At 38.5% G+C, this 20145-nt stretch overlaps 1 protein-coding gene across 2 annotated transcripts in view; it reads left to right on the top strand.

Moving 5' to 3' along the window:
• The window catches only part of LOC126251812 (39S ribosomal protein L16, mitochondrial), a 37056-nt gene extending 22948 nt beyond the window's left edge, over positions 1–14108 (top strand). For both annotated transcript variants that reach the window (XM_049952460.1, XM_049952469.1), the window contains one exon: positions 13837–14108. In XM_049952460.1, the coding sequence (XP_049808417.1) occupies positions 13837–14052 (216 nt within the window). In that variant the 3' untranslated portion in view covers positions 14053–14108. The remainder of the gene's footprint in view (positions 1–13836) is intronic.
• Positions 14109–20145: the final 6037 nt, after the last annotated feature.

Genomic DNA, 20145 nt, shown 5'->3' with positions numbered 1-20145 from the left:
CCACAGTTGGAGACTGACTTGAAAGACTTCAGTTTGCGACAGGATGGGGCACTGCCACACTGGCATTGGAAGTGCGGGGATTTTTAAATCAAAGGGTTACTGAATCATGGATTGGTCACACTGTACCAAATGATTCAGACTTAAGACCTGATTGTGTGTGATCATTTCTTTGTGGGGGTTTATAAAAAGACTCTGTTAATGTGTCTCCATTACCAGAAGCAATGAATGAACTGAGACGTCTCATAACAGCAACTGTGGAAGCTATAACTCAAGATAAGCTCCCTGCAGTACAAGAACAATTTGAATACTGCAGTGACATATGCTGTGCTTCTCAAGAGGGGCCATATTGATCTCATATGAAAAGGCATCAAAAAAACAAAATACATTGTATATGTTTATTAGTGTCAGAAATATAGAAATGCCAAATCGAATGATTCTTTTCGAGATATAAACCACAAGTACAGGAGACCTAGCAGATGTTTTGTGTTAAAGTTCCCTCGTAGTGTGTTGAAATTTAGTTGACACCCACATAATTTTGGGCTTCCTTTAACAAATCTAAGATGAAAATATGAAATTTAACCCTCTATTGCACTGTGTATATTTAAATATACATATTTTCAGAACTCTGTACTGGCTCATGTGATGTAACTGTGCCACTGACGTGCACTGTATACTCAGATATGCTGCGAAAAAATTTATCAAAAATACCAATTGAAGAACACCTTGCAGTGGACGAACAAACTGTGCCATTCAAAGGTCACAGTAGCTTGAAACAGTATAATCCCAAGAAACCAAAAAAGTGGGGCTACAAAATATATTGCATAGCAGGTGCCAGTGGTATTATTTATGATTTCGAAATCTATTCTGGACCCGTCAATCAACCCAGTCATCTTCCTAATGTAAACGCCAGTGGAAATGTAGTGCTCAGATTGGCTGAAAGAATACCAAAGTACAAAAATCATAAACTGTTCTATGATAACTGGTTCTGCAGTCCAGAGCTTCAAGTTGAGCTGGTAAAATGTGGTATTCACTGTCTGGGAACAGTACAGTTGAATAGAGTGAGAAACAATAAGATGCCATCTGATGCTGAAATGAAAAAGCAGGGAAGAGGCACATCTGTTGAATCCACTGCATCTGTTTCTGGATATGACCTGATTCTTGTGAAATGGCAAGACAACAGGTGTGTCAGCCTTCTGGGCACCTTTTCAGGCACTCACCCAGAAAGCCAGGTTGCAAGATATGACAAAAAAACAAAGCAACATATCGAAATAAAATGCCCAAAGATTGTGAAGGAGTACAACAAGTTTATGGGAGGTGTTGACACTATTGACTCCTTATTAGCTCTGTACAGAACGAAAATCAGGTCAAAGAAATATTACATGAGACTGTTCTTCCATTTATTGGACATGAGTTGTGTTGTTGCTTGGCTACTTTACAAGAGAGCCTGTCATGAAAATAGTATTGAAGAGAAAACCCAGATGGCTTTGTTTGATTTCAAGCTTGATATTGCTGAATCCTTATGCTGGTCAGGAAAACCATCCAAGAGACAATCGCTGGATAGCTCACCAGGCAGTGGCACCAAAAAGAGAAGGCAGCCAAATACAGCAAATGCTGACATCAGGAAGGACAGAATCGATCACTGGCCTAACTACTGTGAAAAATCTGCCAGATGTAAATATAATAAATGTCAAAAAATAACAAAAGTAATGTGTACCAAATGTAACACCTATTTGTGTTTTGTACCAGATAGAAATTGTTTCTACAATATTCGCAATGTATAAATTCTGGAAATATGTAACTGCATAGTAGCGACATTTTGCTAACTGATGTATACCCAACTTTTATAATGTTTTTTATTTTCGTTTTTTAAATAAAATTTAATTTAAAGTCTTCATTTGTCGATGTACCATAAATTTTGAACTCTGTTCTCCAAAAATGTAGTACCTTATACGAACTATTATGTGCGTACTCATTACATCCGTATTTGCGCAGTGTATATTTGAACATACAGAGTGATATTTTCCAAAATATATATACTAGAAAGTTTATCATCATCTATTTTTCATTCATGGGCACTATGAAGTATAAATCCAAAGTTGTTATTGGAAAATTCTTAGTTTTACTGTTCTTGTGCAATAGAGGGTTAAGTTAATTTTTCCATAATTTTTTTTTTTCCTGATTTGGAAAGTCACAGAACGCTATCTTTTCCGTCATATTACCAGTTACTGCCGATGTAATTTTAAACCGTATTTTCTCCACTCCAGCTATCTGTATTATGTAAATATTTATTACTAAAAATGTAAAAAAATGTATTTTTATGAATTATTTACTTGAAAAACCTCATCCGAAAACTTATAAGAATTACACAAAATATTGTTTGGTTAATATGTTAATAGTCAGTGCAAACACGGTGGGCAATATTTTGCTGTGTAAAGGGTTACAAATTTTTCAACATTCTGCATATTTCGCATCACTGAATTTCTACTGTAAAATATGCGTGTTGGCAACACTTTTTCCAGTGCTCTTCTGTTTGTAACAAATGAGTGAAAACTTGCACATAAACCAGTCTGCATCGAGTTTTGTATTTGGTTTGAACTTTTTGTTAGATACAATGTCAGTGAGGAAAAACAGTAGTGAAAGAGTGAGGTGTGTGGACTATGAAAAAAATACACATGAAGGTGGTGGTCAAGAAAAGTGAAAAACACTTCACAGTTGTTGGAAATTTGTCAGAGGTATTGCAGAAATATTTCGGTCCTCAAGTAAAGGTATTAGCATCACATCCATTGTGCAGGAATTGCTGCACTCACTACAAGAAGAAATTTAGTGACAACCGACCTGAACGATCACCATCACATGAATGTGAAACTTAAGAAGACAGTGCAGATGTGTTGAATGATAGGATTTCTTCTATAGCCCCTACTATATCCCCTCTTAAATGTCCAGGAAAGGTAAAAAGCACAAGAAGAAAACAGTATGTAAAAAGAAAAATGGAAGAAATTGAAACAAGTTTTACACAAGCAAACATCTACAAAACTTTGTGAAATATATAATGTACACTTTGTAGTGATGTGTGCACAAAATGTGATGTGTGGTTTCAAAACCTAAATACTGCTATCTCAGCAGCCACCTATACTGAGAAGGTATAGTTACTGACAATAATACCTGGTAGCTACTCTAAGCAGCAGAAACAGAAATACATACCCACTTCCTCACATTATTTGATTTCAAAATCCCGTAAAATAAAGAATGGGAAACTTATTTGGGCATACCCAGATTGTTACTGTGGCCTTCCGTTGCAAGATGATATGCTTACTGTTGCTGTGGAATATTACCTAAGTGATGACAAAGATTGCAGCAGGAAAAGTCGTAAGCAGGCGCTAATGTTATCTCTGTTAGTGAAAACGGTGAAAAAATTATAAAGGCAAAAATATATATGACAAGATCTATAAGAGAAGCATAATTCTTAATGGAAAAGGAGAACCCAAATTTAAAAATTGGTCTCTCAAAATTCTACTCCTTATGACCAAACTGAGTAAAATGCCAGCCAGTGAAGGATTTATGCGTGTGTATGTACTGCACTAATTCGAAACTTGTTTGTTTTGCAATATACAGTGTCACAGGAAAGACGTACACAGAGATGGGCCTGATGCTTTTGTTTATATGTTGAGAGTCACAAGATAACTGTTGGTTGTGCAATATGTCCTACTGCTGAAGTGATGACTGTTGAAGCTGAAGTGATGACTGTTGAAGCATTACACCTTCCGGATATTGACAATGACATAACCTATTCATTGTGGGATGGAGGAGATTTGACAAAGTACAGCCAGAGAAGTTTGTTACAGAGGTTAGGCATTGTGTTATGAAAGGAATAGCTCACCATCATATTCAGAGGATTCAGAGACAGGCCATAACAGAAGTAAAATCAGCCACATCCCAGAATACTGACACATTAGTTCTTCATTTTGAGTTTGCTGAAAACTGGTCTGTTGCTTTGCAGAATGAAATTCAAAGCTACCACTGACACACATCAAAGCTATCAGTATTCACATGTGTTGCTCGCTTCCTTGGAACATCACACTGTTTTGTTATGGTCAGTGATTATCTCATTAATGACAATGCACATGCATGCTACACTGTCAACATAATAATTGATGACATAACATTTAGAGACCATGTAGTTCCTAGATGTGTGTATGTAACTGATGGTGCAGCATCTCATTTTGAAAACCACTTTCAGCTTTATGAGCTTGGTCAGCACTGTAGCACAGGAATGAAGACAAAAAATGCATATTTTCAGCAACAGGTCATAGGAAAAGCGCATGTGATGTGGTAGGAGGTTTTTGTAAACACCTTGCAACAAGATTTAATCTCCAGCATGAAGATGTTGATGCTATAAGAGATGCTATGGGACTTGTACACATCATATCAGTAACAATCATGAAACACTTAATTCTAAATGAAAGTACATTAAGGGAATTCCATTTAAAAAAGAGAGAAGAGTGGTCTGCTATGAAGTCTGTGGTAGAAATTCAGTCAAGTGACTAAGGAGCAAATACATTGTAAGAATGGTTTTGCATGAAATGCAGCCTGTTGCTGTGTGTGAAATGCAGAGACCACAGTATACATTAGAAGACTTTGTAGTGAGGCATTTCATTGCTTGTGCGTATGACAATCAGTGGTGGGTGGGACAGAAAATAAGTGTGTCTCATGAGCTGCAAGATGTAACTGACTCCTTTATGGCATCTTTTGGTGCGGATAATGCTTTCAAATTGCCTTCATCTAAAAAAGATCAGTGTGCAGTTCGCATTTCCCAAGTACTGCTTTTGTTGGATCATCCTTGTCTGTGTGCAAATTCTGCTCGGTTATACAAGCTCAATGAGAAGCAGATGAAAAAACCAAATGAACTCTTTTCAACAGTGTCGTGTTGATTGTTACATTGTAGACAATTTTAATTCATGGAAAGTCATGAAGTAGTAAAATCATAACTGAAGACAGTAATAATATCATAAACAGAAAAATGGGTATAAATATCGTGTATCTCGTCTTTGTTATAAGAAGCTTTCGAACAAAATTATAAATTATTTTCCCACTCACTTTTAATGTTGTAAAGTTATTATTTTGTTCAGAAATACCAGTTTTTCATGACATTTACTTAAAATCAGTGATCAATTGAAATATTTAAGTGTCCATGATATTTTGACCTCGAGGGTAGAGCTAGGTCTGCCTAAAAAATTTCTCACATTTTGTACAGACAAATATTGTCCACTCTGATTGGACATTACCTATGTACAATGACCAACTAACGTACCATGAATTTTTTAGAACATTTAGGATGGAGGTTTTGGAGAAAATAATTTCTAAATAACCAAAAAATTTCCGATTCTTTCATCTTTATGTACAATTATTTTGACAGTTTAAGAATTTCGTGCATTATTGTCATAACTGACAGTTAGCAGTCCTTGCACTTCATCATTCGTGAAGACAGATAACATTCTGTGACTATTCATATTTTCAAAACATGATATTGAAATTCACAAGAAGTTAGAAATTTTCATAGTTTATTATTTAAAAAAATCCATCTTAGAAGTGTGTATGTATTAATGATGTTTTATAGTATTGAGAACAAAGTATTTATTGAAAATAAATTCAGATCTGTATCACTTTTGGTTTCTGTATTACAATTTTTCTGTTTTCCCTTTTGTCATGACATTTCACAAATACTCTCATTTAGAGAGGTCTGTAGCATTTTAACAAATCATCAGAAAATCAAATTATTGTAGTTTTGGACAGGTATCATGTGGAACTTCAACATATATTTGTTTCAGCAAAGTTTGAAATAGTGATGTGACACATTCACCCTTGACCTGTATGATTTGAGGTGAAATCGCCCCACTATATTCAAGAGAATAAAGTCCATCAAGGCAGTGCAACACTTCACAATAGCTATCAATGGCACCCTTTCTGCAGTCAGAAGCCCTGTTAAAAGTTCATTGTTTGTGGATGCACAATTTTCTGCTCTCACAATTTTCTGCTCATCATCTGATCTTGCAGTGGTCATGAGGTAACTATGGCCGACCACCAGCAGGCTAGAAAAATGAGCTAATAAAACTAGTTTTAGATTATCATTGGAGAAGACATTGTGTAATTTATAATCATGCATGTCAAAGTTTTAATCAATCAGAGCTTAAACTGTGGACAATATTTTAAATTTTAAGATATTTGTGGACTTTCTGGGCCTAATGTAATGTGAAATTAACCTGGCTGCTGCACTTAAAAGATCTACAAACAAAGAGCATAAAATTGTTGAATGTTTTGAAATGTCAGCAGAAAATGTGATTTGCCAACAGCTCCCATCTCCTACTGTTTTATAGAGCAATTGTCAGATCTGGACAAGATTACGGCAACTGTTATGGATCCTACCTCAAGATGTTAGATGATCTCCACCAGTAGGGTATTAGGCTATCAATTGGAGCCTCTCGGACCAATCCAGTTCAGAGTCTGTGTGCAGAATTTGGTGGCACCTCCATATGCAAAAATAACCCCCGAAAATATTGGCAGTGCCTCAGTCGTATGCATTTGGTGTGGTAGAGCATTCAAACTGAGTGAGAAGCCAGAAATTGGCCACATGTGACCAAGTCATTAAGAATATGTCCTACAGAATGTTTCTTGGATCCGGATGTATCGGACCATCAAATAAGAAGCCAGGGATAGAGCAAACTGCTGCCTTGGTATCTTCAGAGGCCCAAAGTTATTGTAAACTTGCCAGTGTGTAAGAAATCTTGTACTTTAGATTACATTTGTAAAAGTTTGTTTTAATTAGTTTTAAGACTGTACAAAGATTTTATCCTTATACATATATTGCTACATGTGCAGATGGATTTAAACAAGGGAATTCACATGGCTGTTCAGCAATTTTTCCTGATAGGTTTTCAAGAGATTGCCTACAGGAACAGTTAACGAATCATGATGCGGAGGTATATAGAGTAGGGAAATCACTGGAGCAGATCGAAGGCATCACTGCAGGCAGATCGAAGGCATCACAGTTTCTCACCTGCTCTGACACACTCAGTGGCCATCAAGTGGTACAGCAAATGTATCCAGTAGAAAAAATGATTTCAGACCACCCATGATGCCTTACTGGAAATCGAAAACCAGGCAAAGGGGTGGTTTTTTTGCTTTGTTTCAGAACATGCAAGGATATAAGGAAATACTACACCTGATGAAGCAGTCAAAGAAGCATGTAGAAGTGCAGTAGTTTAGTGTACCACCTTTCAACATGAAATCACCTCATTACTGACAGAAGATTCCTATGTCAGTGAGAAAAGAACAGCTGGAAGTTGTACATAGGAAGCAATGGTCATTTAAATCAACAACAGAAGCATTGGCAGACCTCATCCCAACCACACCAGTGGGAGGAAGTAATGCTCACCAGACTAGAAATAACACTTTCTATTGACATATGGTGGTGTCATCTGGTGGGAGAAGCTTATAATATGCCACTTTTGGTACAGTTTGTTTTACTAGGTCTACAACTTTGCTTCCACCATTTTTTCTCGAAGTTCGGGGCTTTATTGTGAAAAACTTACAAAAAAATTATGATTCATAGTATTGCCCATCGCTGGCTACTACATTCTCCCATCTTTCGGATAGCGTACGAATCCCGTGGCAGAAGAACTGGGCGTCTTTTGTGGGGATCCATGAATCGATTCAATTTTGCACTTGTTCATATGATCGGAAGTGCTGGTCAGCCAGACTGTATGCCACTGATCGAAAAAGGTGGAAGTCAGAGAGAGCAACATATGGGGAATACGGCGGGAGGGGTAGGACTTCTCATTTCAATGATTCCACTTATATTTTGCTGGATTTTACGACATGGGGTCGAGCACTAACCTGCTGCAAAATTACTTTTACGTGTCTACTGCTGTATTGCGGCCATTTGTGTTTCAGTGTTGGGCTCGAACACATCAATTACTTTCGATAATGATGTCCTGTGACTGTCTTCATCTGTTTTAGTAGCTACGATAATGTTCTATCTTACACCGCCATGCCGGTCTTCAACATCAAAATCACCGTTCTTAAGGCATTGAAAACATTCTCTGCACGTTCTTCCACTAATAGTTCCCTCACCATTGGTCTTACCCAGCATTTTAAGAGCCACAGCCACAGATTTCTTCACGTTAAAACAGAAAATTAAAACTGCCCGCAAATGGCGAGAAATGGGGACGTAAGTTGATGTACTTAATCGAGCATAACCTTATGATGCAATCACAAATCGACTAGTATTTTTATGGCATTATGTTTACAGATGCCTAAGCTTATTGTATTACACATACGACCAACCACCCGAAGCCCACTTGCCCTACTGCCGTCTATTGCAAAACGGCGGAAGCAAAGTTGTAGACCTAATAACTACATGTATTTTATATGCTGACATAAGTGCAGCCCTCTGTTTAGTCAGACCTGTCACTTGTCCTTGTTGACAACAACGTTGTCACATGTGTTGTAAAATTCTGTGAAATGTCAGGCCTCATCCCAGAAGTGCTAAGGATGTACAAAGTGCTCTTGGGTGGATGACCTGACAAGGCAGTTCAGCATTTTTATTCATTGGCTGTCAGTGTTGTGCATCTAAAAATGGTTTTTACAGTTGATATAAGCAATTTACCTTGTGAGGATAGACCCCCCCCCCCTCCCTCCTCCCCTCTGCGACACACACACACACACACACACACACACACACACACACACACACACACACACACACACTAGATTTTCGTGCAAACAACCATTGAGGTCACTGATGATCATGCTGTTGAGCACCCCAAATTCATCATCATCATCATCATCATCATCATCATCATCTAGAGATTTCTCCAGTAAGTAGATGCATAATACAAGCCTACTTCCCAACAACAATGAAGGAAGGTGAAGAAATAGAAGATACAAGAAATCAAATAGTAGAATTACTCAGAAGAAAAAAGAAATATGATAATTTCATGTTTATATGAGATATTAATTCCTTTGTAGACAGTCTCCAGAATGGGTTAGTCGGGGATATTAGAAAGAATAAATACTAGAGATGAAAGGCTATTGAAATTTTATGACCACTGTTGAAATTTTCCTTACAGAAAGTCCAGATTGGAAGGGAAAATCTCTTGAAAGTACTGGGAGGGAATTCTAGATTGAAAATAACTTTAGTTGAGCAAAGATATAGAATTTAGTAACCCTGCTGGATGTATTTTAAGTTCAGCTTCACCTCTATAAGTGAACTGGAACTGGTGCTGCTGTTTACCGGGACCTATTTGTACTATTATAATTTAAAAATGTGCTTATAACAAAGCAGTAGTGCTTGGCCTGACATCAAATTCAGTCAGGATCTACTGCATATTAATTTCCAGCTAGAACTATTATTGTTTGGTTTTGTGCACTGATAGAAATTTTAATCAGTTATTATAGGAAGTTCATTTGAGTTCAGTAAATATTGTTGGCCCTGAAGTGAGGATTATAACACTGAAATCAAATTAAATCTACACTGGTATCCAACATTAAAGCAATAATTTGAAATATTGTAAGATTGTGTTTACTTTGCCACAAAACAGTATAAACAGGTGATAGTAAAGTAGAAACAATGTAAAGAATGCAGAACATACTCAACTGCAACATTCATAATGATAGATAGAAATGTTCTTTTTATTTATTTATTTATTTTTTTTCCCCCCCAATTTGTGCACACATTCTGACAACTGGTTAATGTGCTTAGTGTGGGGTGTGACCACCTCTGGCACCAAAACAGGCCTGACAACAATTGGACATGCTGCGAATGATGTGATCAATCTCATGTTACGGCAATAACGCCCATTCTTCATGCAGAGCTGTTCACAAGTCTTTGAGAGTGGTTTGTGGATGCTGACGTGATGCAAACAGTCTCCCTAATGCATCCCAGACATGCTGTATGGGATTCAAATCAGGAAAGTGAGCAGGCCACGCTGTGCGCACAATATCTTCCATATCCAAAAAAACATCAACTACCCGTGCTTTATGAGTTGAGTATTATCATCCATCAACACAAAGTCTGGGCCTGCAGCAACTTGCAACAACTGCACATGAGATCCCAAGATCTCCTCACGGTACCTGACAGCAGTTAAATCCTCCTGATTCACCTGTACAATTTCATGAAGAGGTGTTCGAGAGATCAACATAATTCCTGCCCACATCATTAGGGATCCTCCTCAAAATTTGTCTCTTTCTACAATGTTTGGGTCCCGAAATCATGTTTCATGTGCCCTCCAGTTGCGAATCCATTCAGAATCACTCTTCAGTCCAAATGGAACTGGTGTGAAAAGAACATTGGCCCACCGTTCGACTGCCCAGGTGGGATTTTGATGGCTCCACTCTAGACGTTCTCTTATGTGAAGACATGACAGAGATAAACAGACAGTAGGTCTCCACCAATAAAGGCCACTCTGCTGAAGCCTTCTGTACAACGTTTGCCTTGATACAACATGTCCAGGGGATGCTGCGAGGTCAGATGCCACTTGCAGTGCAGTAATAAGGCAGTACCGTTGTGACCTTACAGTCAAATAATGGTCCTCTCTTTCTGATGTCACATGTGGTCAGCCCTGTCATGGTCTTCGGGATACTGTTTTGGTCTCTCTAAACTGTCACCTCATCTGAGAAACAACAGAACAATTCACATTAAGCCATTATGCCACATCAGTTTTTGACTCTTCTGCTTCCATTATTCCTATGGCCCTCCACAGCAGTGTGTCTGTAGGTGTCTTCTCTGTGCCATACTGTCTGTGACTGTGTACACAGTGATTTTGGGTGTGGGACTACCCTGCAGACACTACCCTACTTGATAGGTGCCCTGACATCATTGCTGGAATGGTACTCCGTTGATTGGAAATTGGAATGTCATCCTCCATGCAGAACACATTTGTAATGACATCTGTTGACAGTTTTTATGATTATATCATGAATTTGACACAGGACAGGGAAATAGTAGTTTGTTGATTTAATTTTGGACATCAGTGTAGTCATTCCTACCCAAGTTTGACATTGATAGTGGCCACTTAGTAGTTACAATAAAGTGCAATTATATTATAGGTATAGAAAATAAAGAAGTAAAATGAGTTAAGTGAAAAATGAACACACAGCTGAAGATTATACACAGTGTCCATGGAGGAATGGTCAGCATTCAGGACTATGATGGGAGTGATAGAGCCCATGTTCACTAGACTTTCTTGTTTGAAAGTCTAGTGAACAAGCCCATGTTCACTAGACTTTCTTGTTTGAAAGTCTAGTGAACATGGGCTCTAAACTGCTACCTGAAGAACTATGAGTACTAGTTAATCTTTGCTGCTATGAAACACATCTCTTCTATTGTACAATGCTTGTAGCTAGTAAGGCACCCATTTTAAAGCCCATGTTTATTGACCTTTTTGCTTCGAATGATCATTCCTGTCATATCCCTCAATGTTGATTATTCCTCCTTTGAGACCTGGTAAAGATGAGGTAAACAAGATAAGCAAGGCACTTGAAAGCTGAAAAGAAGTAAGAAAATGTAGCAGTGGAGTGACAGACAAATCCTAGGACTGACTGAGCACCGAGCAATGAAAAATTATACTAAGGGTTAAAAATGAGTGAGAAAGAGACACACTGCACTATTTATTTATGCTTGCATTCATTTCATGCAGCAAAACTAATGCCTTGAGGTCCTCTTTTTTATGTCCAACCAGACTTTCTTCGAGAGGTAATGTGCAATATGCAAAGTACATGAGTTAATAACAGTATTAATAATAAAAAATAGGAAAATAGTCAGTTATCAGTCTTATTAACATTGTGTTAAGTAATTTTTTCATAGCATAGCATTCCTGGCAAGGGGAAGCATTCACATGATAACAAAAGGAATAAAATCTGGAATTAACTGGTGTGGGGGAAGAATGAGAAAAATATGTGGTAGGTGTTATGTTGTAGGTAGAAATGTATTCTAAATTTTTAAATTCTGTCAGGCAACAGAGATTTTCTGCATCCTGTTGTTCTTGTTTTCTTGGACTCTTACCCGAGATTATGCCAATACCTTACTTTTTTAATAGAGTAGCTGGATAATAGGAGGAACTGTTTTGTGAAACTTTTTACTGAGAAACTTTTGTTGAATAGAAAGATCACCTGTGACTTCTTAGGATTTAGCTTAAGGTCTAGGTTTTTTGCCTATCTTAATAATGAACAAAGGTCATCGTTCATACGGTATGGCAAAAGCAATGATCTTTGGGACTGGTGCTGAGATACAGCCGGACATTTTCAAGATATAAGTGATAGTTAAGAGAATATATAACAGTTAAGAGAATATATAACATATATAAAATTTAGTTGATGTACGTGGAGGTAAACACTGTACTTAGGACTGCACCCTTTTACCCTGGGGAAACCCTGAGGTTTCCAGCATGACTCTACTAGTTCATTGACAGCTCATTAACATCAGGTTTCAAGGTAGCTGCTGAATCACAGTAATAATGCACTGTGTCAGAAATTCGGCAGTTTCATTTTCGTAAGTAATATCTCAAAATCAACAGTATTAAAAGCTTTCCTGAAACCACACAGTGTTAAAATGATCTATACGTGACAAGTTAAATGTCATCAGTCACTTTTATTGCAGAAATGGTTGTGCTGTGATGTTTCCAGATGCCTGAATGATATTTGTAGTACTTATTGTAAGTTTTAAGTTGGGCTGTTACTTTTTATGATCAGTGAATTGCATGAATTTGGGTACTGCAGGTTATATGTTTATTAGCTTGATTTTGAGTTGTTATTCTTTGTTAGTGGTCAAATTAAGCTTTATTTTCAGTCAGCAGTGTAAGTAACCTGAACGAGAGAGAAACTGGAAATGTCAGTATGAACTGGAATAATAATTTCAGATCATTTTCAATCATATCTGTGCTCACTCCATCATTACTTACTACTTCAGAAGAGATTCTTCATATGGTTTTATATGCTGTTTATGTCAAAAGATGGCTGAAGGAAAACTCATTCTTCATAAGAGTGCTGTCTTTTGGCTGATAGTGTATTGTAGCATGAAAGGTTCACGTGCAGAGGCATGAAAATAATATTTGACTTTGCTTTTGCTATATCAAAGTTCCAATCTTTTTCCACAGAGCTGCAGGATTCGACTTTCTGCATACAACTTAGTGGGCATGCTGGATTTTGGCGTTGTGTACATTTTGCTTCACTTTATTCCAGTTTTCTGTATATTTGATAAAGTTCAGCTGTTGGGTTTTATTTGAATCTTCCATGCAGAGTCTTGTCTTTTCATTTGGTGTAAGTCCATAATCAGCCATTGAATAGAAGCTCATTTTTGTTTTTACTGAAATCTGAGAGGCATGTTTGCCATAAAGTGCCGTAAGTTTGCAAGTAATTCTGAGGCTATACCAACAAATTCCAGCCCTTGAAATGTGCAAGCTATATCTTGTCTTGAGATGTCTGAGCAATCCTTGTGTAGTGCATCTTGGTTGACCTGTTCTGAAAGGTGAAACTTTCTCTGTAGTCTGCATGGAGAACATTAAGAATATAACACCTTGAAGAGAAAGATCAGGAGCAGGAAGGTGGCACAAACTGTCCTTTTCATTGATATTATGAAAGTGTGGTTGTATACGCTACTATAATTATAATTTGGATCAGATTCTTTTAAAATCTCTTTCAGAAACTTTGAGTTCTTAGAAAAATTGTAATTTATCCATTTTGAATGACAAAATTAATAAATATAGCAGTAGGTACTTTTTGTTAAAAAAACTGTACATATTTTTCTCAATTTTCTGAACTGTGAGTTTCTTAAATAAATTCCAGGTTAAAGGATTTCTGGAAATGATAGCTCAAAAGTTGCCATTTAAGGCTAAAGTGGTCAGCCATGAAATGCTTCAGAAAATGAAAGAAGATGAAGAAAGAAGAGAAAAGGAGAATATGAACCCATACACATTTAAATATGTTATACAGAACAATATGGGTGGATATAGAAAGTGGTTGTCAAAAGCTGATTATAAGTGGTATGGAAAGTATGTGTAATTCTGGTGCAGTGTCTGTAGTATATTGTTTTTATATTAAAATAATTATGAAAAATTTTCTGGAATATTGGTTTCTTACTGCCCTGTTTCTTTACACAATTTACACGTGTTTTACATAAAACATATTCTGTATACACATACTCAAACTTGATTAACTTTTATACCAATTTCTCATGCAGTTTTTCTTTTTTTCGTCTTCTTTGTTTTACTTTTGGTGTTGTTAGGAACTGTATCAAACAGTGTAACTGATTCAGTTTTACCTACATAATTTTATTTACTTCTCACTGTATTTGGTGCTTCAATATTAGACTTGTACATTTATTGATTCATGTATATGGTCCACATGCCAGTGAAGGAAACAAGCCTTTTAACTGACAAATTCCAGTGTAAAAGTTGACATTGGTGAGTGCCAAGAACTGGACAGATAGCCCTTAATCACAGCTTACTGAGGACTTATGGATGAACAAGGGTATATCACAGTATCCAGTCCAGATGTTGAGCCTGTGCAGCTATTATAGTTTGAGTCATGAATGATGGTGGTAGAGTTTATACTTGTTCTGCACTGCTATGTCACACATTCTCTGAGTGTTCAGTAGTGTTCTGAGAGCTCTGCTGTGAATGTCGTAGCCAGTGTGAGCATTAAACACGATTGTAGCGAGTTATTTACTGAATTTTTATTCCACTTGTTGTGAGTTGTCATCGGTGATGGCGATGCTAAGTGACAAATTGTACATAAGCAAGTGAGAGAGATGATTTGCAGGATACATGCTTTCTTCAAGCATAGAGCACTTGTATACACATGCTGCAGCTGTTGCCGGCAACTGGCAACACTGTAATCCCTTTCCATTTCCTAACTTGTGCAAACATCCATTGTTGATGAATTGGACTATATTACCCAAAAGATATCAGTCTTGATGGATAGCTCTGCGGGAAACAAATATGGATAGTCTGTTCACCAGCTGACATTGCAGACATAAGGAATCGATCTGCTAACCTGTGAGGGGACTGATGGCCATAGATGTTATGTCCCATAGTGCTCAGAGCCATTTTTGCTAACCTGTGTGCTACAGGTGACATTAAGACTTACTTATAAATGACAATTTTGACACAGTAATCACTGGCATGATCAGCATGTAAACTGGTGATGGTTATTCCTGGTACTGCACCCAGGCCTGGGCTGAGACTGCTGTTAATACAACTGTGCTGAAGTTTAGCACTATTCACAGAGCCCATTAAATTCTTTTTGCTGTTGCAGGCTGTTGTACATGGGTATGGTTGTTGACCCTACCACAAGGTTAGAGTTCCTAGGAATTAGTAATCTGGTCTCAGAGAAAGGATAATGGGGGAATAGTGGGCTGAGAGAGCTCGAGCAATAGCTTCAGGCTATGGGGTTTGGCCAGTTTCTTCTGCCCCCAAACTTAGTATTTCAGATTAGGTTAGAAGGACAGTAAAATGGATGTTAGGAACCTACTGTTCTGTTGATATTTATTTTGGGACAGTGAGTTGCAGAAACTTAGGATATACAAATATGCTCTGGGGTAAACACACACACACACACACACACACACACACACACACACACACACAGAGAGAGAGAGAGAGAGAGAGAGAGAGAGAGAGAGAGAGAGAGAGGGGGGGGGAGAGTGGGAGACAGCATCTCACTTAAGAGTCGTCAGCTGCATTTTCTGTGATGTTTTGGCAGGTATGAGGGTGGTTTGAAAAGATCTTGGAATGGTGTAGGAAAAAAGTACTTACATTACTGAAACTTTTTTAAATTTTCCAATGTAGTCTCCTTGTAGAGTAATGCTTTTGGTCCAATGATGTTCCTCTGCCTTGATCCCATCTTGAAAATGAGTTTCCTCCAGGCCTGCAAAATAGTTGTCAACTCCGGCTCTCAATTCTTCGTTTGAGGTGAATCTTCATCCACCATGAAAAATTTTCAGTTCTGGGAAGAGATGGAAGTCTGACGGACCCATATCAGGTGAATAAGGTGGGTGTGGCAACAATTCATTCCTTAGTTCGTGTAATTTAGCCATGGTGACAGCACATGTGTGCGGGCGCGCATTGTCTTGATAGAAGATGACTTTCTTCCTTGCTAAACCTGGCCTTTTTTGCGTATCTTTCGTTGCAGTTTGTCCAGGAGATTAGCATAGTATTCTCCAGTAATTGTTTGCCCAGTGGGGAGATAATCAACAAACAGAATCCCCTTCGCATCCCAGAACACTGATGCCATGACCTTTCCCGCTGAAAGAATTGTGTTTGCTTTCTTTGGTGGCGGAGAATCAGCATGTTTCCACTACTTTTGACTGTTGTTTTGCCTCTGGGGTATAGTAGTGCACCCAAGTTTAATTTATGGTCACAAACCAGAGCAAAAATCTTGTTCATTTCTTCTAAAATGGGCCAAAAATTGTTCCGATATGTCCATTCTCATGCGTTTTTAATCCAGTGTGTAGAGTTGCGGCACTCATCTTGCTGATAAGTCTTTCATTTCTAATTCTTATGTGATATACCCTCTCAGATGACATCTGGCAAGTGTGAGCAATTTCACGCACTTTTAATCGGCGTCCTCCTGGACGATTTTGTGCACTTTTGTAATGATTTCTGGAGTAGTGACACATCTTGGCCGATCACTGCACAGATCATCATCTAAGCTCTCCTGACTAAATTTAAATTCATTTATCCTCTGGGCAACAGTTTAATATGAAGGACCAGAGTCCTCCAGTGTATTCTGGAGATTGTCATGAATGTCCTTTGCTTTCATACCTTTCTTTACGAAGTACTTAATCACTGCTGGAATCTCGATTTTTTCCGTCTTTGCAAATCGCTACGCGGGAACAGCAACAGAGCCAAGTCACCGCCACAGCTCTTTTCAAATAGCACTGACGTGGTATGTGTTTACAGGTGACAGTCCAATGAACATCTCATGAAAAACTCGTTGTGCTAGCGTTGGCCTCTCGTGGTGATTCCGAGAACTTTTCAAACCATCCATGTATTTGCAGTTTGAACCAAGGACCTTGCCATTGGTGGGGTGGCCTACATGCCTCAGCAAAACAAAGGCCAAACAAACATGGTTCCTGAGAGAGGAAACAGTGAAGGCAGAAGAGGATCAAACAGGTGAAAAGGAGAGGCCTAGTAGAAATCCTTACACTGAATTTAATTGATGAAGGAAGAAAATATAAAAAAATGCAGTAAATGAAGCTGGCGAAAGGGAATAAAGATGTTTAGAAAATCAGGAAGTGCAAAATGGCAAAGCAGAAATGATTAGAGGACAAATGTAACGATTTAGAAGTGTATTTCACTAGGTAAATATAGATATCACCTACAGGAAAATCAAAGCGGTCCTTGGGGAAAAAAGAAGCAACTGTATGAATATGAAGAGCTCAGATGGGTAACCAGACCTAAGCAAAGTAGTGAAAGTTGCAGTTAAAGAGGGTCTATATCCTTGTACTTTAAGAAGAATGTAATAATTCCAATTCCATAGAAAGCAGTTGCTAACAGTTGTGAAAATTACCTGCCTATCAGTTTAATGAGTCATGGTTGCAAAATGCTAGCACAAATTCTGTATAGAAAAATGGAAAAACTGGTAGAAGCTGACCTTGGGAAAGATCATTTTGGATTTCAGAGAAATGTAGGAACAACCAAAGCAATACTGACCTACGATTTATCTTAGAAGACAGATTAAGTAAAGGCAAACTTACATTTTTAGCATCTGTAGACTTAGAGAAAACTTTAGATAGCGCTAACTGGAATACTCTTTGAAGGTATAAGAGGTAAAATACAGAGTGTGCAAGCCTATTAACAACTTGTACAGAAACTAGATGGCAGTTTGTAAGAGTCGAGGGGTTGAGAAGGTGGTGAGACACGGTTGTAACTGTCCCCTATGTTATTCACTGTATAACTTCCCCCATGAACCATGGACCTTGCCGTTGGTGGGGAGGCTTGCGTGCCTCAGCGATACAGATGGCCGTACCGTAGGTGCAACCACAACGGAGGGGTATCTGTTGAGAGGCCAGACAAACATGTAGTTCCTGAAGAGGGGCAGCAGCCTTTTTAGTAGTTGCAGGGGCAACAGTCTGGATGATTGCCTGATCTGGCCTTGTAACATTAACCAAAACGGCCTTGCTGTGCTGGTACTGCGAACGGCTGAAAGGAAGGGGAAACTACAGCCGTAATTTTTCCCGAGGACATGCAGCTTTACTGTATGATTAAATGATGATGGCGTCCTCTTGGGTAAAATATTCCGGAGGTAAAATAGCCCCCCATTCGGATCTCTGGGCGGGGACTACTCAAGAGGACGTCGTTATCAGGAGAAAGAAAACTGGCATTCTACGGATCGGAGCGTGGAATGTCAGATCCCTTAATCGGGCAGGTAGGTTAGAAAATTTAAAAAGGGAAACGGATAGGTTAAAGTTAGATATAGTGGGAATTAGTGAAGTTCGGTGGCAGGTGGTGGTGGTGGTGGTGGTTAGTGTTTAACGTCCCGTCGACAACGAGGCCATTAGAGACGGAGCGCAAGCTCGAGTTAGGGAAGGATTGGGAAGGAAATCGGCCGTGCCCTTTCAAAGGAACCATCTCGGCATTTGCCTGAAACGATTTAGGGAAATCACGGAAAACCTAAATCAGGATGGCCGGAGACGGGATTGAACCGTCGTCCTCCCGAATGCGAGTCCAGTGTGCTAACCACTGCGCCACCTCGCTCGGTCGGTGGCAGGAGGAACAAGACTTTTGGTCAGGTGATTACAGGGTTATAAATACAAAATCAAATAGGTGTAATGCAGGAGTAGGTTTAATAATGAATAAAAAAATAGGAGTGCGGGTTAGCTACTACAAACAGCATAGTGAACACATTATTGTGGCCAAGATAGACACAAAGCCCATGCCTACTACAGTAGTAAAAGTTTATATGCCAACTAGCTCTGCAGATGATGAAGAAATTGATGAAATGTATGACGAGATAAAAGAAATTATTCAGGTAGTGAAGGGAGACGAAAATTTAATAGTCATGGGTGACTGGAATTCGTCAGTAGGAAAAGGGAGAGAAGGAAACATAGTAGGTGAATATGGATTGGGGGGAAGAAATGAAAGAGGAAGCCGCCTGGTAGAATTTTGCACAGAGCATAACTTAATCATAGGTAACACTTGGCTCAAGAATCATAAGAGGAAGTGGTATACCTGGAAGAATCCTGGAGATACTAATAGGTATCAGATAGATTATATAATGGTAAGACAGAGATTTAGGAACCAGGTTTTAAATTGTAAGACATTTCCAGGGGCAGATGTGGATTCTGACCACAAACGATTGGTTATGAACTGCAGATTGAAACTGAAGAAACTGCAAAAATGTGGGAATTTGAGGAGATGGGACCTGGATAAACTGAAAGAACCAGAGGTTGTAGAGAGTTTCAGGGAGAGCATAAGAGAACAATTGACAGGAATGGGGGAAAGAAATACAGTAGAAGAAGAATGGGTAGCTCTGAGGGATGAAGTAGTGAAGGCTGCAGAGGATCAAGTAGGTAAAAAGACGAGGGCTAATAGAAATCCTTGGGTAACAGAAGAAATATTGAATTTAATTGATGAAAGGAGAAAATATAAAAATGCAGTAAATGAAGCAGGCAAAAGGGAATACAAACGTCTCAAAAATGAGATAGACAGAAAGTGCAAAATGGCTAAGCAGGGATGGCTAGAGGACAAATGTAAGGATGTAGAGGCCTATCTCACTAGGGGTAAGATAGATACTGCCTACAGGAAAATTAAAGAGACCTTTGGAGATAGGAGAACGACTTGTATGAATATCAAGAGCTCAGATGGAAACCAAGTTCTAAGCAAAGAAGGGAAGGCAGAAAGGTGGAAGGAGTATATAGAGGGTTTATACAAGGGCGATGTACTTGAGGACAGTATTATGGAAATGGAAGAGGATGTAGATGAAGATGAAATGGGAGATTTGATACTGAGTGAAGAGTTTGACAGAGCACTGAAAGACCTGAGTCGAAACAAGGCCCCGGGAGTAGACAACATTCCATTAGAACTACTGATGGTCTTGGGAGAGCCAGTCATGACAAAACTCTACCATCTGGTGAGCAAGATGTATGAGACA

Source organism: Schistocerca nitens, chromosome 1, assembly GCF_023898315.1.
Source record: "Schistocerca nitens isolate TAMUIC-IGC-003100 chromosome 1, iqSchNite1.1, whole genome shotgun sequence".
NCBI classification, from domain to species: Eukaryota; Metazoa; Arthropoda; class Insecta; order Orthoptera; family Acrididae; genus Schistocerca; species Schistocerca nitens.
The sequence above is the reverse complement of the archived record's forward strand: the minus strand, read 5'-3'. Positions and strand labels throughout refer to the sequence as shown.